This window comes from Grus americana, chromosome 9, assembly GCF_028858705.1.
Source record: "Grus americana isolate bGruAme1 chromosome 9, bGruAme1.mat, whole genome shotgun sequence".
Taxonomy (NCBI): domain Eukaryota; kingdom Metazoa; phylum Chordata; class Aves; order Gruiformes; family Gruidae; genus Grus; species Grus americana.
The window spans coordinates 27,712,279-27,739,568 of record NC_072860.1 but is presented as its reverse complement, the minus strand read 5'-3'; the positions used below and the strand labels follow the sequence as shown (position 1 = coordinate 27,739,568).

Sequence of the window (27,290 nt, the reverse complement as noted above, 5' to 3'; positions counted from 1 at the left end):
AGGCAGGAAAAACGATGAACGGCTGCGACTTCAGCCTGAAGTGCTCAGTGCGGGAAGCCGATAAGCTTCTCCGTCATGCCTCCAGCTGAAAACGAGGAGGGTTTCTGTGCCTTTGGCGGTCGGCTTTCGCTTGTTCAGGATGCCTCTTTTAGCCGCTGACGGGTGACGTTATCGGGAGCGGGAGAGGGGAGCAGCCTGGGGATGCTCTGCCCACCTTGCCCGCCCCCGGGAGCGGTCCTGTGCAGCGCAGCGCAGCAGCCGGCGCGAGGGGGGTCTCCACGGGAAGGGCGTGGGGAGGGCGGCAAGGGGCGCGGGGCTCTGGGCAACTTTAGCCGTGCTTGTTCCCAACCCGCCAAATAACGGCCGAGGCTCCTGCGTAGCCAGCCGTACCCGCTCTGGGGTGAGGATGCGGATTTGCGGTTACGCTGGTTTTACGGTCATTGGGACTGACGCGAAGCCAAGGTGGCTTCGGCACCGCTACGTGAAATTCAGGCGTGCCTGCGGCTCAGCACAGGGCTTGGCTTGGGCAGTTCTGGAGTTCCGACAATGCCCATCTTAACTCTCCGCGAACCGCACGGACAGGGCGTGTGGAAGCGGAGTGAATTGGATGCTCGGATGTAATTTGCTGTGAGTTGTTTGAAGGGCTGATAAACCACACGGAGGCTTTGCCCGAGGGGAAGCCTGGCCTTTCCCACTGCTTGTTCCCGTCCTTCGGCCATGACCAACTTTTCGCAGGAGCGTTGGGCACTCCCGCCACTTGCTCCCCGGCGTGGAGTCGGCGGCACAAGCGGTCCGGGCGGTGGTCCCATAGCGAGCCCATGGCGAGAGCAGAGATGCTGATGAATATCTCCCGGAGCCAGCTCCCAGCCAGCCAGGGGGCTGGGGGGTGGCGTGGCGGGGCAGGCTGGGGGCTCCAGGGGGGTCTGGGGGGGCGGTGGCGGCAACCCCGGCTCCTGGGTGCTGCTGCTGGCCCCTGCTGCGGGGAGGGCAGCATTTGGGGGATGGCGGTGGGTCCTGCCCGAAGAGAGGCACCTCTCAAAATCCATAGAACTTGTCCTTTAGTCAGATGCCCGCAGCCTCCCAGCGCAGGGGGGGCCGGCGGAGCGGTGCCAGCCGGGAGGTCCCTGTGACACCTTTCCCCTCCTGCAGCCCTGCGCGAGCCGTTGCGCCTCCCTGCCTCAGTTTCCCCTGTAAGCACATCTGTGGGAGACGTGTCTTTGATCATGTCATTCAGAGACACGCTCTGTTACCAAGCCGTGGCTTCTGCTCGTTAGGCTTACGGACACCGTGTACTAATTGTCAGCAGTTATCTCTGCTGACTTCCCACAGGCTCCCGGCGCTATCAGTGCGCCGACACGCCGGGTAATTGCAATTCTTTGCTGCCCACATGACACGAACGCTCCGGCAGCCTCCTCCAAAGTTGGGCCTTTGGAAACCCTCCCTGGCCGGGTTCTCGATGAGGTTCCAGGTCGGAGGGCCGAGCTCCCCCGCTGGTGTTCAGCACAGCCCTGCCGGCCCCCCCGACTTTGGCTGCCCGAGGCCCGGGGAGTTGCACCAGGAATAGCATCTCGTCAGTGACAAGGCTGATGTTTTATCTTTATGACTAATCCCTGTTTCTGCTCCCAGATCTCTCCGTATCTGGAGCTGATTTCTCCCCCGAGAGAAGCAGCGAAGGGGAATTTGGAGGAAGAGCTGACTCAACCTCCAGGCTCAGCCGCAAAGCTGCTGAATTCAGATAACCTTTAGTTAGGGAAGACGTCTACCAACGGTGATGGAGCTGATATTTCATGTTCATCCCTAGGCCTGGTTCCTCAGTCTGAGGGAAATCCAGCACCTGGAGAAGCCAAAGGCTTTTCCCAATGGCTGCAACAACAATCCCGTATAGTCCTCAGCTCCATTGCTTTTGAAGCTGAAGTCATTCCCGATTCGTTTTCTGCTTGAATTACGCCCCTGATGCTAAGCTATACAGTGTGTGGTGCTTAAAATGACATGCTAGCTAAGCTGCCCCTTGCTTCACACTAAAAATACCGATAGCCGCTCCCCCCCGTAGACCCAGAGCAACGCTGCCGCCCCCCTGGCAGGGCTGCCCCGCGGCTCCCGCACCGCTCCCGGGATGCTTCCCGACCCCGGCTCTGCCTCCCCCAGCTGCCAGGCGCTCCTGATGCCAGTGGGATTATGTAAAAGGGAGAGACAGCGACTCCGCCTGCGACAGGGGTGGGGGCGGGAGAGGAGCCAGCTCGGGGGCTTTTCATCAAACGACATGTTTCTGAACCCGTTCCAGCTCACAGACCGAACTGGAATACAAAAGGCAAAGTTTACGGGAATAAATACGTTCATCGGGGAACGTCTGCAAATATTAGGACTCAGGTGCGTTCCCGCAGCGTTCGCCTGAGCAAAACTCTGCTTTGCATTCTCTAAATCGCATTTCGCTGCCTCCCCGTCGGATTGTGGCATCAGCTGGACGGGACCTCCCTAGACATCACCTCTGCTGTCACCGTCAGGGACGGCCTCAGCTGCCTCCTGCGTGCAAAAGGCGAACGGGCAGCGGGGCTCTTCCCTTTCATCTTTTTTAATGCTCCAGTTCAGTCCCACTGGTGAGCTTGTCCAGATGCTTGGGGAGAATATTTGGGATCAAGTCTTTCCTTGAAAATAGTGTAGTTGCAGTGCTTGGCTTGGAGAATTGCAACCTGCCGCACCGCTGCTGAAAACAAAGGATGTATTTTTGCATCCTTCCGATGCGCGGCATGGGAGGAGGGCTGGCAGGCTGGGTCTTCACCTGCTTTGGACCATCAGAAGGTCACAGCCCGGGTTCTTCTCCCTCCTAGTTTGCCATATTTTTTTTAAATTTATTGTCAGCCCAGTTGAAGCTGCCAGTAAAGGGAATCCAGCCCTGATCCCGGTGTGCCGGGCTGTTTGGGATGTGCCCTGGCTACCACAGAGAACAACTTCTCAACCTGTGACTTGTACCAGGCTTGCCGTGCCCATACCGGCAGCCTTGCCACCACGCACGCAGCAGGGCGAAGCCTTGCCCCGGAGCATCCCGGCTCCCACGAGCCCGGTCCCTGCCCACGACACGGCAGGGAGCTCAGCAGCACGGGGCTGGGGGCTCAGCTCCGGCTCCGTCCGTTGTGCTGCAGATTTGGGGCCGTCAGCAGTTCAAAAATAGCCCTTTGTGCGAGCTCTGCCTGCGTGTGGGGACCCAATTTACGGAGCTCAACTATCTATTTGTGTTCATAAATAATTGACGGCGGCAGCTTCGACCATTAACTCCAGCGTGAGCCTAAACGAAAGGTTTTTAACTGCAAAGGCAAGCTGGGGGAGTCGATAGCCCGTGCTCACCCTGCCGCCAGCGCAGAGCCTGGGGCGAGGCGCGGAGACACCGGGCACAATCCCCGGAGGGGAAACCCATCCCCATCCCTCCCGCCCGCGGTGGGCTGCCCAGCCCCATCACGAGCCACTCACGGCCACCGTGCCCGTGCCACCGCAGCGCTGGGGGTCCTGCCCGTGCCGCGGGGGGTCTCAGGACGGGCGTTAGTAATGGCCGGCAGAGCCGTAAGGAGGCAGAGGTGATCGCAGCCCGTGCGGGAAACCCAGCCTGGGAACCTCGTCCCGGCTTGGTCGGGTCTGCCCGGGGACCTGCCCTGCTGCTGCCGGCGCCGCAGGGGCAACGGTGGTTGAACGCTGGTCGGGCAAGCATTGCGCGTTGCATTTTGCAAGGTCTGGAGCAGTTTTAGCAACCAAAGACCTTTCCCGGCCACCCAGGAGGTGCCGAGCTCTCCCCAGTGCCGGTGCCACGGTGCTCAGCTACCTGCTCAGCACCGGCCGCAGCTTGGGAGGGCAAAGCACCGGTGGGAACTGAATGCGCACGGAGGGTCTGGAGGAGAGCAGGCTGGCAGGACGCACGGGAGCCTGTCCGCTCCCTTCTGCTGGAGCAAGGCTCTCCAACGCCTGGGTGCCTGCCCTCGTGCTCATGCCCAGTGCAGGGTGGCCTGGCCGATCCTTTTCTTACTTGGCATTTTTTCTGGCTCGCTGCCTGGGCGCTGCTGCTTGCCGGGCTGCGGGCTGGGGCACCTTCCAGCATCGCCGGCGGCACGGAGGCAGCGCCCTGGCCGCTTTCCAGCGGAGGTCATCACATCCTGCCGGCTAAAAATTCCTCTGCAGTTTGAAGGCATTTTTCTTCCCTGAGTGCCTGAAATTGTGGGTTATTGTTGAAGCGCATTAATAAAGAGTTGCTAATGCATTGCATCGCAGCGGTGGGTGCGTTTCGCCGGTGGCTCCAGTGGGATGTCTCCCTTCCCCTTCCCGGAAAGGCGGTCGCAGGTTTGACTTAGCCAGGGTCAGAGCAGCGCTCCATTGGCTCTGCACACCAATTACGGACATTAAAAGGCACGATAAAAATACTCCTTTGAACATACCCGGGGTGACCCGTGGGCAAAAAAATTGCAATGCTTTTATTAAAGTGCAAATCCCCTGTGTAGAAGCGTGGTATTATGAACGTAGAGTTGCATGGTAATGCATGCTTTGTGTGCGGATGCGGTGCGGCACGCCTGGCCGTACAGCCGGTGTCAGCGTGGGCTTAGAGGAGCCACAGGCAACCTTCCAGCCTGCCAGGTTTGCAAAAACACACCGGTCGGTTTGGGCTGCAAAAGTAGTTTGGAAATGAAAGATAAAGCCCTTGTGCTTTTTGAGGGGTGGAAGTCAGAGCAGGTATTTCTTAGCAGCGTTTCAGGACTTCAGTCTTCTTTTCCCTTGAATCGTACTACAAGCATTAACCATAGTAACTACCTCATATCTTTAGGAATTCATGGTTTATTTAAGTTTTTGCTGCGATTACAAGTAGTTTTAAGCACTCACGTGCAAATGGCGCAATTGTTTTGATATAAAATTAAGTATTATTTCAGTAGCTCTCCATGTCAGGTTGATTTTTATGGGTTATCATCTGATCTTCATACTATTGCTGTAAATTAAGACCAATCCAGTGAACAGAATGGATTTACACCCAATTCACAATGCATTTCCCCCAGGACTGTAGCTTATAATGGCTACGAAGAAGGGAGGAATAACTCAAAGAAGGAGAAAAAGGAACCGGTTGAGTAAACAAAATCTGTGCTGCTCTCAAATTCCTAATGGCTCTCCAGGAGTTTGGAGCATCTAAGAAAGGCTGTGGGCTCGGTGCGGTCTGGATTTTTCTCATCTCATTACGTGGATGCAAAAGCCACGTTTAACACTGCAATGTTAAAGCCAGCGTAGGCAAAGCAAGCTTCAGATTTGAATACGCATCTACTCACCGCGTAAACTCCCAAGATATGGCAGTGCACGGAGTTAGTCAACGGGGCAGTCGCTCCCTGGCTTTCACGTCTTCGGTAAATGAAGACTTTGCAGATGTCTCGCTGAGGATGTATCTATCTCCTCTTCCAGATTTCAGATAGAGCAAAGTCAGCTGTTTTCTTTAAAGCAGCCTGCCCGAGCGGTGCCCGCCTGGCCGAGCACGGCTGCTTCCCAGCTCCCCGCGCACGGCTTTGCTGTCGGAGGAGCGATGCCCGGCGCTGCCGTGCCTGCAGGCTCAGCACCACTCTCCGCTTCCCTGGATGCAGCAAAGGGATTTCTTCTGCTCAGGGTTTCTCCTTCCTTCTCCCCTCTGTCCCCTGGAGACCCAGCCAGGCCAGGAACCTCCGACATCAACGTTAGGTAATTGAAAAATGGATTTTAGTGTTATTTCAAAGTGTTGTAATATTCTTCATTAAACCGTTTCTAACTTCTCAGGCACTTTGGAAACGTCTGTCCCCCGGGTGAATTACCCATCTCCTCGGGTGAGGTTTAGCTCAGGGAGAAACACACACTCGGTCGGGGCAGCGCTGGCTCGGGACGTTAGCGCAGAGCGGGGACTGTTGCACAGGGGACGGGTGTCACCATCTGACGTCATCTCTGCCCAGCTATGTCATGATAGTCCCCACTTCCCCGGCGAGGGTGGCGTGCAAGCTGTTTCTCATCCCCCCGGCATGGTGTCCTCTGCTCCCCATGGAGCAAGGTCCGGGGACATCGGATCGCCTGTCCTGGTGTCTGTGTCCTGCTGGGGACAGGAACGCTGTCCTGTGGTGCTGGGGGCACTGGGGGCACTGGGGGGGGCACAGCACAAGCCAGGGCTTGGTCTGCCGTCAATTCCCCCCCCCCGTGTTAATCCCGACAGAGAACAATGAGCTAAGAAGAACAAGATTGAATTCAAGGACAAATGGTGTGTTAAAGAGCATGCCTTTCAGGTTGGGTTTTGTTAAGCAGAAGAAAAATGATGATAGTTTAAGGAAGCTTTTCAATGATGCAATCGTATTCTGGCGATGAGCCGTGCAGCCTCTTGGAGCTTGGCAGCGGCCGTGGGGCGATGCTGGGCACGGGGTGGTGGTGCAAGGACGCAGGAGCAGCCTGGGCGGCTGTCCCTGTCACCGGTGGGTGGCTGTCACGGCACTGCTGCTCCCTGTGCCACCCGGACCTGGGGTCCTCTCTCACGGGGCGGCGGTGGCCGTGACCGTCCCCCTGGCAGGAGGCAGCTCCCCGGCTCGCGGCGGTGGCTGAAGCAGGTTCCTGACCGACCGGCTGCTCAAACTCACCCTGCTCCGCTCTGCTTGTCCCGAACCGCTCCCCACAGCGTGATACTTTCCATTTAAAATCTGCATGACAACGTTAATCTAATGCTTAAATGGATGGAAGGAAAGATGTAATGCAGAAACACTGCTAATTTAATTACTTGTGAAGTGCACAGTTTAATATATTTAAAATGTATTATTTTAGCATGGCTGCTTTGGCAAAATCCAATTTGAATTTTGAGCACGCTTATTTTTATTTTAGACTAACGTTATAAAATGCCATCTGTAGAACATGTTGTTGAGAAATTAATTCTCAGTAAGGAAAAGAAAACGCTCCATATGAGACTCGGTGCGAGGCCAGGGGTTAAAGCTGGGGTGACGTTCTCCCTCCTACAAGTCAGCGGACATCTCCCCTTTGCCTGGGGTTCAGCGCGGCTGACACCGTGGCGGGAGAAGGACGGCTCCGTGGAGCTGCTTCTACAGGAAATGTTCCACGTGTCTCAGCAGTTGGAAAATTTCCATCAAACCAAGGTCTGGTGGTGCGTGGTGGTGGGTAGATACCTGATGTAGAGTCAGTGGATGGATCTTGCTACTGCAAAGAGGGATTTGGCTACCGTGTCCCTTATCCCACCCCTGTTCTTCGGGGTGGTCCAGGTGATGCTTCCCATCACTCTGCAGGAGTGAGAGCAGCGGTTGGTGGGAGCCTCTGCGGGGGTTCCATGGTGTTTGCTCCTGAGCAAGCCCGCTGTAGAAGTTGATCAGAAGCAGCTCTCTGTCCGTGTCCCCTGCTGTTGTGCTCACTGTGGACCCCTCCGGAGGAAGGAATAGAGCAGCCCCTGCGAGACCGTGGTGGCCCTGGGCGTGTAGGAGGGATCGCAGCCTTTTTGGGGGCAGGCTGTGCCCTGTCTGTCACCTCCTGGGCCACTCGGGGTGGCTGGTGGGACACACAGCGCCGCAGTCCCCCAGCGATGCCCTCCCACTACTCCCCAGCACGTTGCGGCCACAGCAGCATCCCCCGTGGGAGATGCAGCATCGTCCCCTCCGCAAACCGAGACTTGCTCCTCGTGGTAGCCGAATGTATTAGAAATGTTCCTCAAGGTATTTTTGTAGCACTATAAAACCTCCTGGCAGGCAGGTGGGAGTGGGGAGCAGCAGCCGGTGCCCGAGATGCCTTGCCCGGGGTGGCCGGGCGCTTGGTCAGGGCTCTGCAGGCACCACGTAAAAGAGTTTTGGGAGCTCTTGTCTGGCCCAGCTCTGCTGGGAGAACAAACAGAAATAACCGGTGGGACATAGGCTTTGAGAAGCAGAAGCAGCATGTTAAAAATAAGGTCCTGAAGCTCCTGGAAGCCCTCTGAGCGTGGCACTCCAACAAGGTCCTGGAGCCTTGCCTCTAGCACAGAGGAAAGCTCGTGCGTGTTTGGTGCCTGGTTGTTGCTTAGAGCGTGCAACAGCAGGGTGGGAGTCCCTTGCAGGGCCGCCGGCAGCTTAAATTCACCTGGATGCAATGCATCCGGAGAACCTCAGAATCCATAAATGAGATGGCCTCCTTGCACAGAAAGGGCACGAGAGGGGCGAGAGCTGGCCCGAGGCTGCTAGGATTGCCTGCGCGTGCGCCCAGCTTGCACGCTGCTTGTGGAGGCGGTGTGGAAGCCAGCATAAGAAGCGTGCCCCGTATGTTAACCAGCTGCTTTAGAAATACTTTGGACATGAAGTGATACAACTTTTACGGCCTACCCGTATTGTCCCGTTGGCATTAGGTTTGCCAGAAAACCCCAGCACTGCCTGGCCAGCCGCCGCAGCTCTGAAACTGCCGCGACCGATTCCAGAAGTACTTAAAACCTGTCAAAAATGCCCTTCGTCTCTGAAGGAGTGAAAGTCCCTCACGGCAATTAAAACAAAAATCCAGATATTTTTCACAGTGCTCGCCCTGCCTCAGCCTGCTTATTTTTAGAATAGCTCATGCAAACAGCTTTTACCTAAATATTTATGCAAGAATGGATTGCCCCTCCAGAGCAAAGGGCTCCCTTCCCGGGCCGACCCCGCTGCGGATGCTCAGACCTGCTTACGGCGGTGCTCAGCGCCCGCCGTTTGTCCAGGGCCGCTCAGATTCCTTCCCGTCCGTCAGTCTTGTGATTTGGTCAGAATTAGCCTCTCCTGCCTGGGGAGAAAATACGTGTTTTCCAGTGTCAGCTTATTCAATCACTTCAGCTTAGTGACTAATACGTTCCAAGGCGGGTCAATGGATGGGAAAGGAAATATCAGCGACGGGGTTTTAAATTTATCGGTTTGCCTCTTTCAGTCTGAAGTAGTACCGAAATGAGAGAGAATGGCATCTATTATTTACGACCCTATGATGGGATGCGTTGACTCACGACGGCACAGGCAGCACCCTACGCATAGGTATGATTTGCTTCCCAATTCCCTACAGGAATAAAGCGGAATCGGGCTGGGCGTTGCAGCAGGGTTGGGCACGTGTGCCAGGGCAGCCGGCTCTTGGCCGGGTCGGAGATTTGCAGCACCACGGGGTCAGGTACCCCTGAAGGGTGATGGGGAAGCTGTGGATTAACCCATCACCGGTGTGATGGAGATCTCCCTGATCCTCTCTTATTTCTGGAAATAACTTGATTCATTCAAATCCTTTAAGAACCACAAGATTATTATTTTTTTTAACAAGGATAATGTAACTCCCTCAGACATTTGAAATTCTGCACTTTAAAGCATCACTGTAGGATGACAAGTACTTTTTCTTTTCCTCTCTTTCATCCTTGGGTCCCACAGCTGACGAAACGCGGTGGGGGCAGGAGAGCCGTGGGCTGTGCACCGTTCCAGGATGCGGTTGCTGGAATCGGGGCCCTTCTCCCCCCCCAGCAGAGCTATTCCCATGGGAATGCCAGTGCCAGCGCTGCCCCCGCTCCAGCATCCCCACCCCGCGCTCCTCACCGCGGCAGCTCTGGGAATAGAGATGCACAGCCGCCGCTGTCGCAGCAAACTCTCCGCAACCATTTCTGTCGCGGCTGCGGGCACGAGGCCGCCCAGGCAACGTGTGTCCCTGGGGACCAAATGCAGCCCGGGGTGGCGACGGCTCCGCTCCGGTGCCAGCACCCAGCAGATTGCCGCTTGTCCGGGCTGGCCGGGAGCTTGGGCAGGAGGGAAGGAGTGGGCAGGGGAGTCGCATGCGGGAGCCTCATTCATGGCACGGATCCCGTGCGGGGAGGCTGAGCACGCCGGCACGTCTGCCAGAGCCATGCGCGGCAGCCCCTGCGCTTGGCTACGGCCCATCTATTTTGCCTTATCTACATTTTAATGCGTCATCTGCAACTTTTCAGAGGATGCAGCCAAAAAAATTTCTGGGGAATTTCAGCTGAAGCAACCACCTACGCACCCGGTGGCCCTACGAGTACGGGAGATGAGTTGGAAAGTGTGAAGAGAGCCGAGAAACGGGGGCCAGATGCCATTTAGGCACCTGCTTGTCCCCTCGCACCGTCTGCCCCTGGGCTGGCTGCCCCTCGTGCCGCCGAGCCGGGGTTCCCGTTGCCCACGACCCACCTCCTGGCTTCGCTGCGATGGCTTTTCACCTGATCAATACTGTTCTGTTTTGCCTCTGCAGCTATTCCACTAGTAACGGGGTTTTTTTTTTTTCCCCATTTTGTATCGTTAACCTCACTGCTGCAACGGTGGGGACAGTGACCAAGTCCCCCAAACCCCATTTTGCTGCAGCGGTGACCACAGGGCAGCCACCGCCTGCCACAGCGCTGCAGAAACCCTGACGGGAAGGAAGATGCTCAGAAGAGCATCTGGGACTGTGTCATCCATCCAGTTCCATGCTGAAATAGCTTAGAAACGCAGCGTTGCTCCAGGTGCACCTTCACCACGCTACTGCGGATGCACATGATTAAAACCAAATTCTATTTTATTTCTATAACATCTTAGGTAGAAGAGATTACAAAGCAGTTTGCAAAGCAGCAAACATAAGCACAGTCAAACACTGCAAGCGTAGGACTGAATGTTAGAGCAAATTGAAGAATGCACGTGCTCAACCGAGGCAATAAATCTGTGTTTTCAGCTTGCTCATGTATCTGTTGGGCCATCTACGCCAGTCCAGCTTCTTCTACAGCTTTGCATCTTCATCCATGCTTCCTGTCATTTGAAATTAGAGTTAAAAATTCCCGGAGATTTGATGCTTTGCATACATGTCAGCACTTCAGCAGAGCCAGGATTATCTCCATCTTTGACGCAGCTTTACGGCGTGAAGCTGTCTCTGACCTCTGCCCGCAGATGGAGCCTCTGCTCGGATGCAGTGCCTTAGTCTGAGCAGCCCAAGGTCCCACGGGCACGGCCGGGTGCAGGCACTGCGGGTCCATCCTGCCGGGTGCTGGGCGAAAGCACCCGTGTCTGGCCTGCCCCGGCTGCGGGGCTCAGCTGGCCCCAGCCTGCCTGGCGCTGCACAAGGTGGTTGTTTTCCCAGAGGAACCCCCAAATCCAGCCCTGACGCTGCACAAGGTGGTTGTTTTCCCAGAGGAACCCCCAAATCCAGCCCTGGCACTGCAAAAGGTGGTTGTTTTCCCAGAGGAACCCCCAAGTCCAACCTGGTCCCCCTTGGCCGCCGTCGGGATGCACAAGTGCTGCCAGGAGCCTCCGTGCTGCTCCGACGTGCTCCGTGGGGTGGCTGGGGTGGGCTTGCTGCTCGTATTAGGCTGCGACAATTTCCGTTCAGAAGCGAGGAATATTTCCGAGGGACAAAGAGGAAGGCAGTTTGTATCAGAGTAAGGACGGATCCCGGGCAGGACTCCGGTTAAAACCCACCGTCCCTGCTTTCCAGGGACTAAGGTTTTAAACCCCATCCTGCAATAAACCACTGTCTGGGTAGAATGGGATGCTGACTTGGAAGGTGGTTGAAAGCATCGACAGAAAGCAGCGACCGCAGCTGGTGAGGCGCTGCGCCCATTTTTGTAGCATCGCCCCGAAGGAAGGGGGGTACAGTGACCCGTGTGCCGAGGGGGTGCGGGTGTCCCAGCGGCACACAGACCTTCTTCGCTTCCTTAGCTCTGCACAAGTAAACGGGTTTAAAATACATAAAACCAGTGGAAAGCTGCGGTCCTGCATCACCGCAATTACTGCGGTAATTACGGGCGGTAATTTAGTGGAAACCGCTGTGCGTGTTGTGAAGCGTTTTGTTCGCAAAATGGGAGACAGAAACCATTATTTTTCTCCCTTCCCACCCACACCACTTAGAGACAACCTCTTGCCACCGCGGCTCGCTAGAGGGGCAGCTCCTCATTGTCTAAAATCTGCAGGTCTTTCTGAGCTGATGAGGCAGAATGAAATCCAGCCTTAAAAGCGGGAAACCACCCAAGTTAATTAAAGAAGGGAATTAACACCTCCATGGTGCCTCACCCTCGGTTCCCAGCAAGACTAAGCGGCGCTGGGGGCTGTTGGAGCCCGACGAATCGTGACAAACAGCACTTGCGTGGCTCTGAGACGTTGGGAGGAGCCGAGCACCCTTCGGTGAAGCAGTTTGTGGGGAGGCAGGGAGCTCCGGAGCCCGAGCAGACGCTGACAGGTCACCCGCGAAACTCGTGAGGAGGCCAGGAGGTCATGCGTCTTCCCAGAGCGCCCCGAAATACAGACCCGGTTTGGCATCGCCAGGCTGAGGAGATGCCCGCGCGGGTGTCTCGGGAGAAGTTCGGAGGAGCAAAAGCCCTGCAGATGTGGGCGGTGCGGGACGTGCAGGTCTCTCTGTCGTCACAGCCCTGGGAGGGCCCGGGAGAGGTGTCACCCCAAACTTCCGACGGTTTTGTACTGGGAAGGCTGGGGAAAGGCTCAGTGACGGAGAGGGGTGGGAGGGGGACGGCCCCTTCCCCTCCCCGCCACCTCGCACTGCTTTGCACGGGGCACCCCGTGTCCTGGGGACCCCGCAGATGTTCTCCATGGGGCAGGGGTGGGGGGTCCCACTGGGGGTCCCACCCCCCCCTCGCTGGGTACCGCCGGCGGCTGCCCCTCCTTGCCCATCGTGATGCAGGGGATGGGGGCTGCGGGCGCCAGTGGCTCCCTTTGCTCGGGGGGTGCAGGGCAGCTCGCTCCGGCGTTTGAAGGTGCGGAGAAGCGGGGTGTGATAACGAGGGTTCATTAACGTGGGAAACGGCTGAACCGGTGAGGGGGTTGCGTGGTACGAAGCAAGCAGAAGCGCTGAGGCCAAGCGCAGCTCCGAAGCCCGGGATTGTATTGTGGTGTTCCCCGCTCCGCAGGTCACAGGCGAAGGACGGCGGATGTGCTGCAGCGGGAGGGGGCAAGTGGAAAGGGTCTCTACTTTCGTCAGGTTTTTGTTGTTATTTGAAACAGCTTCCTTTTTTCAGGGAACAAATTACATATTTTATTCATTTTCTGTGCAGAAAGGAACAGTTCTGGAGCACTAATGGGGATGTTTCTAAGCAACGTTGTTTTCCCACCGCTGGCTTTGGGAACAGTGACTTTTTTTTTTTTTTTTTACATTTTTTTGTAGCAATAAGTCAAACTGTCTGCAGTTTATATGCAGAAAAAGCTTCTCATGGTTTCCCTAGTTTTGTGTAACCGGAGGGATGGGGGGCTGTATCACCCCACGCCCGTGAGGGTGCGTGCAGGCGTGCGAGGAGGGCTGCGGCGTGCTCAGCGTGCCCCAACCCCTCCTGTCTGGTGGCGGAAGTGGAGGACGTCCATGAAGACGCCCGCGTGCAGGTCTCTGCACCTGAAGATGCTGATGCCTCTCCCAGGGGCTGGCTTTGTGCCCGTCCCAATTCCCTCTGCTCTGCTCAAAGCCCCTCTCTCCTCCCGCCTCCTTCCCCCATCTATTGCTCTCTGCGTGTTTTTTTTGCACGCTGGAATACTTAGAAGTGCCCGGAGGGGGCTGGGGTTTGCCTCCTCTGCACGCCTCCCTCGCGCCGAGGCCGTCAGCGTGGCCGTGGGCACCGTGGCGTGGGTGGCAGGAGCCGGCGGTGCCCCGCACGGGGGCGAGCGACGCCACGGACCCGGGACCCCCACCCACCATCCCTCCCTGGCACCCCCCGGGGGCTTGTGAAATGGGGTCCTGGGGGTCACCTGTCGCCGGGGCTCCTTCATTAGGACCGACCCGCGTAGGATCCGTCTCCTCGGGTTTGTATTTCTGGTAGAAGTTGGCTTCTGTGGGCAAAAACACCGACACAGAGCGATGAAACTGGGGTTGGAACAAGCAAAAACCAGCATTATCTGATTTCTGTTGAGCTCTTCTAAGCCTGATGATTCTTCTGTGGGTGTGGAGTCGAAAATGTTTTAGTCATTGTATGTGTTATTGCAGAGATTTTATTTAAAACTTATGTTTTTCCTTAGGAAAACCTCTCACTCTCCCATTCCTGATGGATAGGTAGCTGGATGGGTAGCTGGATGGACAGACAGGCAGATGGGTGGATAGATAGATGGATGGATAAACGGGCAGATAGGTAGATGGACAGGGAGATGGAAGGGTGGATAGACAGGCAGGTGGGATGGTTATCCTGATCCCGTTGTACAGATGGGAATTCTGGAAGTGGACAAGCTTAAAGCAGGGTTTGCTTAGCACACCTCAGACTGAAGCAAAGATGCCCACCAGCTTTGTCTTCCAAGCAGCCCATCCGTCACTTACTGCTTTAAAATCGTAAACTCTTTGTCTTTAGCCTCCACCAAACCCGAGGCTGCTCTGGAGATATTTCCAGGCTGGCTGGATGCAGGATGGGGGGAACTGTCAGCACCCAGCGCTGATCCCTGCTGGGATCCCGGCTGGGACCAGCTTTGGTTTCGCTAAAGCTCGATGCAGCAGGTAAGCTCAGCCTGGTGTCAGATGCTGCGCAAAGCTTACCCCCTCTGTGGAGGCAGAAGGTTTGGGATTGAAGAGGAGCCACGTCCCCTCAGCGGGGACTCGGTGGGGTTAGAGAAGCAGAGGCCGGTGCCGGGTCAGACCCCTGACGGTGCGGCAGCCCTGCCTGGCACCGGGAAGGGAGACAGGCTGATTTGGGGGTGCGTTAATGGAAACGACCCGACCCAACCTCCCCTCTGTCCGAATAACGAAGGGCAGCAGTGAAGCAAATCTCCCACCTGGGTAACCAGGATGTATTTTCTTATGATTGCTTTGTCCCTTCACAACAGGAGGAACGACTTGTAGGTTAACGAGTTCATTAAGCAGCACAGGTGGCTCAGACCATAAATCCCTGCCGGGAGGGTGCTGGGTGCTGGCTGTGCTCCCTTGCAGGGGGGCTGTGGTGGGTCTCAAGCTCTTCTAGCCGTGTGTGATGGGAAGCGTCTGGTACCCAGGTGATGCTGTGTGTGCTGTGGTGGGGCTGGAAGGTTGATGGTGAAGGTTGTCTTAAAGGAGGGAGTTGCTCTTCCCTGCTGCTTGTTGCAGTAGAAGGGGAAATGGGTTTGCTCTGCAGCAGGGCTGGGTGCTGGGGTAGGTGCTTGCTCCTGTCAGGGTACCTGGGTCTGTGTGGTTTTGGGCCCCCCCCTTGCTGGATGTGGCTCTGGAGGGATGGGGAAAGCACCTGCCAGTGGTGACTGAGGGGTGCTGAGTGCCGCCTGGGTGTGGGGACTGAGCTCGGTGGCTGCTTGTGGTTCCTGCAGCCCAGTGCTACGGCTGTCCCCAGTGCTGAAGTGTTTGCTGCCACCGATGGGCTCTCTTACTGATTCCCCTACATTAGAATTAATTAAAAGCGAATAATTACAATTGCTTTCTGCCCTGTGCCACAGGAGACAAATACCATCCCTGCCATATGGCACGGGCTGCTTTGTAGATGTGTTTTCTCCCCCGCCTTCTCCCCCTTTTCCTTTAATTAAAGAGACTGTCAGCTCTGAAAGTCCCCCAGACCCGACTGGGTGCCGGTGTGCCATGCCGCTGCCCGCACGGTGCCGGCGGCAGACCTGCCTGCGGCGATGCTTTGCCGCTGGGGACGGGAGCCCTGCCAGCGCGGTGGGAGGACGTGGGGGGTGTCTCTGCATGGTTTTGGGAGGCCCCAAAGCCTGTGGGAGGTACGCAGCACCCAGGCGAATGTGGGGCTTCCAGTGCAGGAGCTGAGGAGACACTTAATTAAAGCCCTGTCCTGCAGCCGCCCGGGTGCATGGAGCTGGGGTGCTCGGCCATAAATTGGGGACCTTCCCCCCTTCCTGAAGGGGCGTGAGGTCTGGGGGTGCCGTGAGGGGCGCAGGGCTGCGTTGTGATGGTTTGCTGTGTCAGTGGCTAGTTAGAAAAACGTCACCGTGGTGTTTTTTCCCAAATCCTACCCCGGATGCCTTTGGCCAGAGCCAAGCCTTGTCCCCCGGCGCAGGAAAGCAGGCAGGAAGGTGCGGGCAGGGCTGCGCGGCTGCTCGGGCTCTCACAGGCTTGCTCGGGTCTTGCTGCCCGTGAGGTATAGCCATAAAAATTATATATTCCTTTTGGTCTTGTTCAGCTGACTGCGCTGTCAGCGCTTTCTCTTCCGAGAAAATAATTGAACTAAAAGTTACCATAAAAGCGGTTAAGGAGGCACTGGGTGAGCGCAAGAGGCAAAACGTGGACCTGGGAGTTTTTTAGGTCTTTAGCGATCCTCGCCGCTGTACCCGGGCTAACTGGGGTTTAGGCGGGGGCTAGGCAGCACCGCTGGCTTAAGGCAAGGGCTGTGAGCTTCTCACCTCCGCGCAATCTCACCCGAAAAGGTTTTTCTCAGCTTGGGTGAGGTGAGCCCTTAAGGACCATGGGATTAGAATTGGCCACCCCCAAGTACCCCGCGAGTTAATTGGGGCAGCAGCGTCACAGGGAAAGACCGTTTTTTCAGCAAGAAATGGTTTAGTGTTGCTTAAAAAGCTGGCTTAAGCAGAGATCCTCTGGAAGAGGCTTGCAAATAGCTGTCGCAGTGAAAAAGCTTTCCTAGTGGTGTAACGGAGTGGAATTGGGGAAATAAAAAGCTTTGGTTCAATGCTGCAGGAACTTCCGAACAGGGAGAAACAGCGGAGCGTGTCCCAAGGGAGGAGCTGGCGGCTCCGGTGAGCGGGGATCGCTGCAGGCAGCCGGAGAGGGCTGTCCCGGCGGCACCCAAACCTCTGCCGGCTTGGGCTGTGCGAGATTGGTGATGGTGAAGTGACAGCCACGCGTGCTCTGGGGTGCTGCCGCCGCATGGGGCGGTCAGCGAGGTTGCGGGGTCGATTGAATAAAGCTTTTAAAAGCCAAACTGGCAACGAGGGGAAAACTTTCCAACCCATTTGTGAGTCGTCTTTCTTTGTCATCTGAAGAGTGATTTCAGACCCGCAGGTAGCCGGCAATGCTCGAGGATGTTATTCCCATCAAACGTCCTTCCTGAGAAGGAGCTAAATGGGTTTAGAATTGCTGCACAGTCCAATTATTCTCACTTCTCATTGCCAAACATTTGTCTCCGTCTTAAACCTTGGGTTCTTGTCTTTTTAACTAAAATTAATGTTTCAGACACAATCTAATCTCCTACATGGCCACGTTCCCCTGGGAATGGATTTCTCCCTCCTTTGCTCCTGAGACTCTTGAAAAACTGTAATTTTTTCCCCTGCCTTTTTACCGTCAGGCTTTATCCCAGACGCCTCTCGTTGTTCTCATCACCCTTCTCTGGTTCTGCCAGACGCAGTAGTCCCCTCTCTTCCCTTTGTGCTGCCTTTTGGCTTCCTGATGCTGAGCCAAAGAGCTCTTGGAAGCCAAAAGTTGCTCCTTGGCCTTTCTCGTGCACGTCAGACCCTGGCCCCTCAGACAGGTAACGAGCTCTTCTTGCCCATCATTCAAAATTAATTCATCTCTCTAGTGTTTTCCTTGGGTTTGCTCGTAACTTTGCTCACAGCAAAATGGCTAACAAGCAAAATGCTTCATTTTTTTCTCCCCCGCCCCGGCTTTGGGGAGCCGCAGGGCTCTGCGGCCCCGTGCGCAGGGCTGGGTGCAGGCTGTGCTCGTGGCGGCCGGTCCGCGCAGCCCTGCGTCACTGGTGTCAGCCCGTAAGCACCGTCTCGTTTAACCGCTTCTTTCTGGCAAAATGATTAATTTATTCAGCGTTAGGTCCAGAACCAAAGTATCTTTTCTGAGTAGAGTTTCTCTCATGCTTAAAAACTGAGGTGTGTGGTGGGGTTTGGTTGTGGGGTTTTTTCTCTTCGTTTACAAATGAGCAGCTGTGATGGGACACGGGGAGCCAGGCTTGGTCCGGGGCTGGAGCTGCAGATAAGGAGTGGTGCAGCTGCTGGAAACGAGGGAGATGGGAATTGCTCACCAAAGCAAATCTGCGAGTGCTCCGTGCCCTCGGGTCACAGGGACCCCGTAATCGCTGCCCAGGCAGAGGCTCCGCTCTCTGCTGCGGGCTGGGAAGGGGCGCGAGCAGTTGAGCACAAATTTTCCAGGTCTCTGTGCAGCTGCAATAACCCCTTCACCTGCGGACCTGACGCCCGCTCAGCTGGGCGCTGCCTGCCAGACCACCGGGCAAAAAACCCGAGCTCATCCCGGGCAAAATCCCTGCGGTGCTGGGGACCGGCTCTGAACCGGAGGCTGATGATGATGATGATGGAGGAGGCTGATGATGATGATGGAGGAGGCACGGTGTATGTGCAACCCTTTCCACTAGCAAGAGCCCTCGGCAGGCCCTCAGCAAGCAGGGTGAGGCGGCAGAGGGACTGGTAACCAGCCCTGCGGCTGTGCTGCCCGCTTGGCTCCCGCTGCTCGAGTCACTCCTTGCCGGCGGGAAGGTGCCGATCCCTACCGGCCGTGGGCTCCCGGCCCCGGGGCAGCGCTGGGCTAACGCCTCCTTCCAGCCTTTTCCCCGCCGGGGCCGTTAGCACGCGCTGCCCGGTTGTTTGCGCGGAGCTGGCTGGCGTTCAGCAGCAGCTGCCGGTACGCGGATGCTGCCACGGATGCCGGCGTCTCGGGGCATCTCCCCCATCGCTGCCCGCCAAACCCGGCCAAGGACCCGCGCTTCCCCGGGGGTGGATGTGCCCTCTGCTTGGAACAGCCTAGTCGAGGGAGACGTCGTCCCTCCCTGCATGCTGTTTTGGTACCTCGGTGTATTTTTAACAGCATCCCTGAGTGGCAAGCTGTGTTTTCAATGAATCAGGCGTTCATCTCCCGTGCTCGTTAACCCAGTGCAATCTGGCAAAGCCGCCGGTGCTGCGGGGACGGGTGTGTTAGCTCAAACTCCTGGCTGCGCGGGCAGGGAAAATGTCACCCCTGGCTTGTGCCAGGAAAGACGAGCGATGTTAAACAGCGTGTGAGGCTGGGCTCTCGGGGGCTTGGTGCCCCCTCTCCCTGCCCCATCCCATGCCCCGGGAGATTTCTCCAGCGGCCAGGCTTGCCTGCCTCGGGCTCTGCCGTAGCCTAGGCTGGGGCAGCATGCCGGCACGGGAGCATTCGGCTTCGGGCTTTGGTTCTAAAAGAATTCAGGGGCGAGGTGTCAAATACCTTCTGGTCTTGCTCGTGGTGCAAGTTTGGGATAAAGAAAACGAAGCTGGTTTCAGATTGGCAACAAGAAGCAGTTTGGAAGGTGCCACAGCAGGCTGCAGCCAGAGGGATGGGGTCCTGGATCGGGACGGGGTCCTGGATCAGGCCATGCCGAGCGGTGCAGCAGGATGCCCAGGCAGCCGGGTACGGCAGCAGATAAAACTCTTGGTGCTTCCCTGTGCACGGCGGGGTTGGGCAGTGATTTGGGGGGAGCGGTGCAATTGCTCCAGTTCTGCAAAGTGCAAGGGAAGCTGAATATCGGTGAGAGGAGAAGCAAGATAGCTGTGCTAATGAAAAAAAAAAAAAAACATGTATAAGAGAGCTGATTTTTAATCAGCTGCTTCTAGGTTAGGCAAAGCGATCCTGAGAGACTGGAGGCTCCTGCAATCCTCCTTCAGCCCTCAGCAGCGCTGACTTCCAATTTGAAAAGAGCTTTTTTTTTTTTTTTTCCTCCTGAAAGAGCGATTAAATCGCGGCAGCGCGAGCCCCCAGGAGCGGCGGCAGTGCCCGGTATCTGGGAGGTGGGCTGGGCCGGCTGCCTGCTCGGGGCTCAGATGGGATGGCACGCTCAGGACTCGAACAGCAGCAAATAGCGGTGTGGCAGGTACCCCCACTCGCGGCTGTCCGCGGGGGGACCCATCTCGCCCCCCCCCGGCATTAGCAAGTGCCCAACGGAGACAGTTGGCCAGGGCAATAACGCCGATGCACTGACCCATAATTACTAAGGAAAAGCTGCATGAGAACATCATCTTCCCCCCTCCTCCTGGAGCCAGGCGCTGCCGGTGGGACGTGGCTTTGCCCAGCCACCGCGTCCCGTGCGGTGAAGCCCATGGTGCGTGCAGAGAGCATCGCTGGATCCGGCCCGGGCCGTGGGTTGCGGGGCAGTGGCTGCTGTGCAGCAGGGGCCGGGTGCTCCAGCGCCGCAGGGAAAGCATGCAATGTCAGCTTGGCAACCACCGAGTGCCGACCCATGCGATTCCTTCGTGTAAAAAGATCATTTCTGGCGTTGAAAATACTGCTGAGACCTCCCACCGCTGGCCCAGAGAAACCCAAGCTGTCCACAACCCCTTGGGAGGGCAAGGGCAGAACCCCCCACGCTCTCCGGACTGATCCCCCCACCCCACGCCGGAGCCCCCACACCCTGCACGGTGGGAGGGAACCACGGCCGTTCGGCAGAGCCCTGTTCGGCAGCACGGGCGCTCCCCGTGCCCAGGGACGGTGCTCAGCCCGTGCACGGCCAGAGCTGCCGATGCCGACTGGGCTTCCTCAGCGTCGGGGTTTGCTCGTCTTGCCATCCCGGTCGCTACCCCAGCCACCGCTCCCACGGAGCCGTCCTCGGTGGTGTGCGCGGGCTGCTGCCGGTTCAGCTCCGGGCACGGAGCTGGTTCGTTGTGTCAGGCTTGGGAAACAGCGCAACGGAAGCACAAAGGGCTTTTACTGTCCGGTTACGTCAAAAACGACCATTGATTTTCCTTGGCAATTTTGCAGCTTTGGGGCACGTGTGTCTGTGTGTGTGTATATACATACACGTGTGTGTAATGGGAGCTGCAAACCAGATGTAAATGTATACATAAGTATATTTTTGCTTGGTGTTTTTAGGGGAGGTTTTGGGGGGGGTTTTAGGGGGGTAGAGGAGAACCAGGTCTCAAGAACTGCTGCTCTTTCAGACAAATCACTGCTCTGCTGTGGGACCAGTAACCAAACCAGCGGCTGCGCGCTTTCCCGCAGCACCAGGTCGGCACTGGGAGGCGAGCCACCCCGAGCGGGCTGAGTTTTTAGCGGGTTTTGTGGCTCCGTGTGTTGGTGTGGCCGCTTTGCTTTCAGGCTGCTCGCCCGTTAATTAGAGCGTGCAGTTGAGCGAAGCGCTCGCAGGCAGAGGAGGGCTGGAAACAACGGGAGTCGCTGGGGGCTGCAGCCTGGCGATGTTCCCCAGGCTGGACCACGGGCTCAGGAAACCTCTTCCCAAGCTGCCGAGCGGCTTCTGAGCTCGTTTTGCGCGAGGGATCTTGCACTGCAAAGACTTGACATTTTCAGTGTCTGCTTTTGACTATAGACATAAAATTTCCCAAGTACCCGGGTCACGTGCGCTAAGTAAATGGCAGAGACGGCTTTGGAAATTCAAACGCAGTATTTCTGTCCAGAAATGTTAGTGGACCAGACTCTACAAAGAGCTGGTTGTGGCTTTCCGGAGCAAAGCCCGGCTCACGCGTGTGCGTGCTGTACCCCCAGGCGCCCGGCGTGCGGGGGGACGAGCCCCGGTGTGGCTTCGCGGCACTGGGGGGATGGAGCACAGGACCGCCAGCCCGTGCCTGGGCTGAGACCCTGAGACAGACCCCGCTGCTGGGGGGGTGCTCTACCCTGTAAATGCATGCAAGCACCACGCTCTACGTGGATATAGGTATGCATATATACATGCCTACATATATAAAGGGTATATGTGGGTGTATATATTTATATCTACGTAGAGAGAGGGGTGCAGCTCCCTGCCCTCGCAGCCCTGTGCCTGTGCAGAGCCCCGGCCAGATTTGGGAAGGCAACAAATAGCTCGGTGAGAAATAGGACTCCACAAAAACTCTCCTGCAAAATAGATGTAAACCGTCTGGAAATGCACGGTAGCGCTTGACTTCTCCAAAGAGCATTATGCAGCGGGTGGGCTGTCTCCAGAAGTAACGCAGAGATCCCCATCCCGTGAGCCCAGGCTCCTCTTTCCTGCCAGAGGTGTTGCAGCTCTGTCTGGAGCGTGCAGGCGGCGCCGGGCGTTTTGCCTTTTAACTCTGAGGGTTATGCTTTGTGCTGGTGAGCAGGGGAAGTTTGGCATCGTTTGCGCTATTCTGTGCACGGATGGGTTTTGTTATGGAGGGGTCCGGCTGTGCTTTCACTCAAAAAATAATAAAAAAGAAGAAAAAAATCAAAAAGGGGGAAAAAAAAAATCAGGTCAGCGCCTGACCCAAGCGTGCTGTGAGCCTGCGCGCTTGTGGTGCTGGAAATGCAGCTGCAGCATTTCAAATAGCTGCTCGAGGACAAATCCCTGTCTCTCCCAAAATTTTAAATACCCATCAGCAGCGCTAAATTTTGGGCGCAGCAGCGGCGTTAGGGGTCCCTGGGACGGGGCGGGAGGGTGGGCACCCCTGCCCCAAGGGCTGCCTGCCGCGGTCGGGCTGGCTCCCCTGCCTTCCCCAGGGATGCCTCTGGTCGCTCTCCCGTGCGGGAAATTGTGCCATATGAGCAAATACCTGAAATGGCCACAAAATCAAGCGTGTAAAAAGAGAAAGAGCTGAAATAGCAGGGCACGACCTCTGTTTTGTCCAACCCCTTTCAGTGTGGGTGAACAAGGCCCTTTTTTTTAATTATTACTATTTGGCTTTAAATAATTCATTAGGAATAGAAAAAAGTGCAGTGATTGTTCACAGCACTCTGCAGTGGAAGGTACATAGATGGTCCCCAAATTATACCTTGATCAAAAAAATAGCACAGGAGCGGCTGTAACGTAAAGGTTAGAGCAGGAGGGTATAATTAAAAGGGGATTTTGTACCGCAGCAGTAGGTTTAAGTTAGGGTAGGGTTCAATGCATGGCACATCTCATGCTCTCAGGGGTGATTATCTTGTCTCCGGGGAGCTGGGGAGGAGGGTAATAACTTTATCTCACTTATGTTGAAAAGCCGCTTCCTCCCCTCGGGCGGGGAAATTGCGGGGGGAATCCACGAATTGGGGAGCCCCAGTGGTAACCAGAGCGGGGGTCTTCTGCGATGGATGCTGTTGCATCTGACAAGCCTGAGGGTGAATAAAAACACATGAAGCTGAATAAGGCAAATGCTTACGTATGATGTTGCGGTGTTACTACGACGAATGCTAACCGACGTCGATAGGCCAAGGAAATTCTTCACGGGACCCCAAGCCCCCGTGAGTTACGTCTGAGTGATTTGGGTTTACTCCCAGTTACGTCCCTGCCCGCATCCCACCTCTCCCCACGACCCTCAGAGCTTTTCCCGCGGCGAGGCAAAGGCTGGGTGCCGTGCGGTCGCCCTTCCCCGAACCGGGCAGCCCACGTCCCGCCTGGGGGGCTGCCCCGCCGGAGGAAAACGGACGATTTGGGCAAAAGCAGGGGCTCGCCTCCGGCTGCCGACTTCCTGTGGGGTTATTGAAGTTGTGTGTCCCTTCAGGGCTTAACGATATTTTTCTAATTATTTTTTTTCTTTCTAGAAACCTTGGAAAATCCGGACTGAGAGTCTCGTGCCTTGGGCTGGGTGAGTACCCTCCGCGTTGGCTGCAGCCGCAGGCCGCCCCGGCGTGACGGTGGCCGCTCTGGTAGCGCGGTAGAAGCAGCGTGCTCTCGGGGCCAGCCCGCGGATCGCTCGCGGGAGAAGCCCTCGCGTGTGTTAATGACGGCGCTGGGCATCAGCCGAGGCGCTCGCCCACGGCGCGAGGCGATGCTTTCCATCCGCGGCACCCGAGTGGAACCGTACGGAGGTTTATGGCACAAAATCCTTCTAACGCACCCCGATCCCCGCGAGGGACAGCCCGCAGAGACCACTTTGGAGATGTCTCCGAATGCCCCCGAGAGCTTTAAGTGTCAGAGCTCCAGTCTCGGGGGACAGCAATCTGCCTGGGCTGTGGGCAGATCTTTATTTTATTTTATCCAGTGCGTCTACCTTGTTATTTCTGTTCCGTGCTGACTTGAAAACTAAAGAATCTCTTATCAATATTTTATCAAGAAGGGCATCTATAAGCACTGCGGCACCTACGTGCTGGCCCTGCAGGTCCTGGAGCGATGCTGCGGTTCCTGCAGCCTTGAGTAAGAGTGTGTGCGATGCTCTGGCTGGCTCCTGATGGCTTTACTCATGCGAATAATTTCTTTGATGGCAGCTGACCGCTCACATGAAGAATTCTGAAAAGTGTGTGTGTGTATATATATATATAAACCCCCTCCAAACCCTGTAGAAAGGAGGAGGCTGTTTTTCTCACTGCAAGCACATTCTCACGGCGCAAGGCTGGGGCATCAGGAGTGAGACCCCCCCCCCCAGGGATGCTCAGAGACCCCCCCCAGGGATGGCCGCTCAGCCCTGCGTTCAAGGGTGGTCCTTGCTCCCCGGGGTCAGAAGTGCCGGCGTGCCTTTAGGAAAGCGGTTGGGTGTGCTGCATCCCGTGCTGCTGCCTCGGGGCGATGGGTGAAGGCAGGAGCAGGCAAGGACCCGGACCCTGCCTGCACTTGGTGCCTGCTGTGGCTATGGGCTCCCCTGCTCCGGCCCCAGCTGGTGCCGGCTGCGCGCGTGGGGCGGGTGCCCGAGGGGTTAGCTCATTTTTTCCAACATCCTTTGAGGTTCGATTTTAAAATAGAGCAAAATGTGAAATTCACCCCGTATCCCAAGTCGTATCAATAGGGCCTATTCTGCCAAGAGCTCTTCTGTTTAAAATAGATCCAGGCTTTGAAAGGAGTTGTCGTCTTATCTGCCGCAGAGATTTTATTTATCCTTAGAGTTCACCACGAGCTAATGTTGTAGCGGTGGAGAAAAGCGATGGGAAGGAAGTAGCAGCAGGAAAAAACATTTTGCAGAGCTTTTCTTTGATTTCAAGCATGTGGAACTGCAGCAGCATCTAAATATATTGAGCCTTTGTGAGCGCAGCTGCACGGGACAAGAGGGGGCTGAGGATGGAGCAAGCGGCTGCCGCGCTGCTCTGGGCAAGGGCAGGGCTGGGGAGATCTGGGAGCCGGGCGTCTCAGCCAGGAGCAGTGACCCCCCCCCCCCCAGCCCTTGGGGTGTGAGCAGGACCTGGGGAGAGGAGAGCTGGAAAGCCTGAAATGCCGTTGTCCTCCTCTCCTGAGCGCACGGGTATCGCTTCTGCAGCGCAGCTCGTCCTCCCCTCCCACCGCAGATCCGTCAGGTGTCTGCTGTGAGGGCTGGCTCGTATGGCCGTTCTAAATAGCTTCTCTTTTTGCAGCTCCCTGAAGGATAAATGTCTTTTTTTCTAACCTTTCTGCGGCATGAAAATCTAATTTAAGGTTTACTAAAGTTTCTGAAGACTCAGCAATCTTCCTTAAAAGCCTTCCGAAATCTTAGCAAGGTGGGAGTGTGCTTCGTCCTGTAGTACGAAAAAAGTAAGTGGAGAAGAAAGTGAAGCGGGACAGAAATCAAAGGCAGGCAGTGCTAAGGGAACGCGTACCCCTTAATTACGTCCTGCTTCTCCCAGCTCACCCTCTAATTAATGCATTTGCTGGGCGCAGCTCGCAGCGTGAGAAGTGTCGAGTGAGCGCGTGAGGTCAGAGGTGTCAGCAGCGTGTTTCACAAGCAAAGACGTTTGGGAAGGGCTGAGCATCGCTCCTGGGTTGCTGAATCTCCCCCCTGTCCCGCTGGGCTGAGCATCGCGGTGCTGAGCCCTGTGCCCGGCTGGGCTCTCGCCCCTCCTCGGTGAGCCCGGGCGGACGCGTGGGCTGGCGTGAAGCCTTTTCTGTGACGCTGGCTCCGAAACGCGATTGCGATGCGGGGGAAAAATAAGGTCACGTTTTTCTTGTGGTTAATTCAGAGCCGATTCTGCCTGTAGAGGCTGCCTGTTGATTTTTAGCAAATGTTGAGACAGCCTCCAACAAGGCGATGAGCCCTGACTCCAAGGAAACCAGCAGCAGGGTGAGAGCAGCCAGCCCAAACCCCAAAATCCAATTCAACGTACAAAAGCACAGAAGAATCCTTCCAAAACGAGCGGCTCCTGCAGCCACCAGCGGGATACCCCGCGCTCACGATCGGCTACAAAAATAGACATTTTCTGCCGTTGCCTCTCGGTCCCTTTGTTCTGGGGAAAAGCTTTTGCAAACCCGGCGTGGAAGAGAAGCCCAACCCCAAAGGTCTGCTGGCCCGGGACCGTGCCGGAGGGTCCGACGTGCGCCCCGGTACGCACAGCGCGCAGGGCTGAGCATTTGCCGGTGGCTGGAGTGCCAGACCAGACCCACGTGCCAGATCTCCACGTGGCATCGCCCTCGCCGGGAGCAAGCCAGGGATAAAATTGTACTGGCAGGAGGCGAAGCGCTGGCTTCCAGCCAGGAACTTTTTTTTCCTTTTTTTTCTTTCTTTCTTTCTTTCTTTCCCCCCGCAGAGGTGACACATCTGCTGGCAATGACATTATCGAGTGGTGAATTTTGCATCAGCAAATAACCCGCTAATAATCACACCTTGCTAGGCTCTGGGATGCGAGGGAAATGGAGCCAAATCCAGTTTTAATACAGAAATTCCTCCATCAAAGGTGAGGATATCCAGCTGGGAAACTGCTTTCCAAGGTGAGGGAGCAATGGGATGGGCAAGGGGCAGGAGCGGGAGCTCTGTCTGCCACCGCCAGGCTGAGTTGGGGCGGGGGCGAGTTTATAGACAGCGAATTGGGATAGACAGGAGAAAGATGATGGCTTGGTAAGGGGAAAAGTAATAATTAAAAAAAAAAATAATAATTCTTTCTCTAGTACATCTTTCTTCCAAAACTGTCCCCTTGGCTGAGATTGTGAATTATCCTCCGTCGTTGTTTGAAATGCCAAGCGCACCTTGTGCTTTCTGGAGCATTTTGGGGTTTTTTGCTGTTTGTCTGGTTTTTCTAATCGGAGTTGAGCATCTCGCTTTCCTGACTGCATCTGACAACTTGGAGATCACTTTGCTGGGCAAAACCTCACCTCCCTGCTTGCTTTTTTTGCAATTACCAAGAAAAACCCCTCCATTCCCCAAGGCCTCCCCACCCATGTGATCCCAAGGATGGTCGCGGTCCTGGGCCCCTCGGGTCCCCCCCACCGGGGTCTGGGAGCACGGAGTGGGGCACAGGCAGATCCAGGGCAGGTACGCCCGTATTCCATCGATTTACTACTTATATTTAATAAGAGCTAAAGTGCTCGTTATTCTACGCGGGCCGTCGCCAGCTCTCGTGCTGCTCCCCACATGCCCAGGCGCGGGAGCGGTTTACCCCTCCGTTCCGCTTTGCCGCTCGGCGGGGCACGGGTCGCGTTGGGGGTTTGTAGCCGCGTAAGGTCGAGAGGGAGGATGTGCAAGCCACGAGGTCTATAAACAATTCCTTTTCTTCTCACCTGCGCTGGGACCGTATGCGTATTTAAACAAAAAAACCCGTGTTGGCATAAACAGGCTCAGCACTTCTTTTCCGTAGAAATGCATTTTAATAAATTCCTATGAAAATAACGCTTTGGAAGCTTTAGCATGGAAATCGGGCTTCGTTTGGATTTTTTTCATCTGCATAAAGCAGCTTAATGATAAACTGAAACCTGTGTTTGTTTTTATCTTTAC

General features: G+C 56.1%; 1 protein-coding gene across 3 annotated transcripts in view; it reads left to right on the top strand.

The window, feature by feature from the left end:
* Positions 1 to 27,290, top strand: part of KCNAB1 (potassium voltage-gated channel subfamily A regulatory beta subunit 1) — a 71,179-nt gene that overhangs the window by 21,845 nt on the left and 22,044 nt on the right. For all 3 annotated transcript variants that reach the window (XM_054835819.1, XM_054835820.1, XM_054835821.1), the window contains exon 2: positions 23,227 to 23,270. In XM_054835819.1, the coding sequence (XP_054691794.1) occupies positions 23,227 to 23,270 (44 nt within the window). The remainder of the gene's footprint in view (positions 1 to 23,226; positions 23,271 to 27,290) is intronic.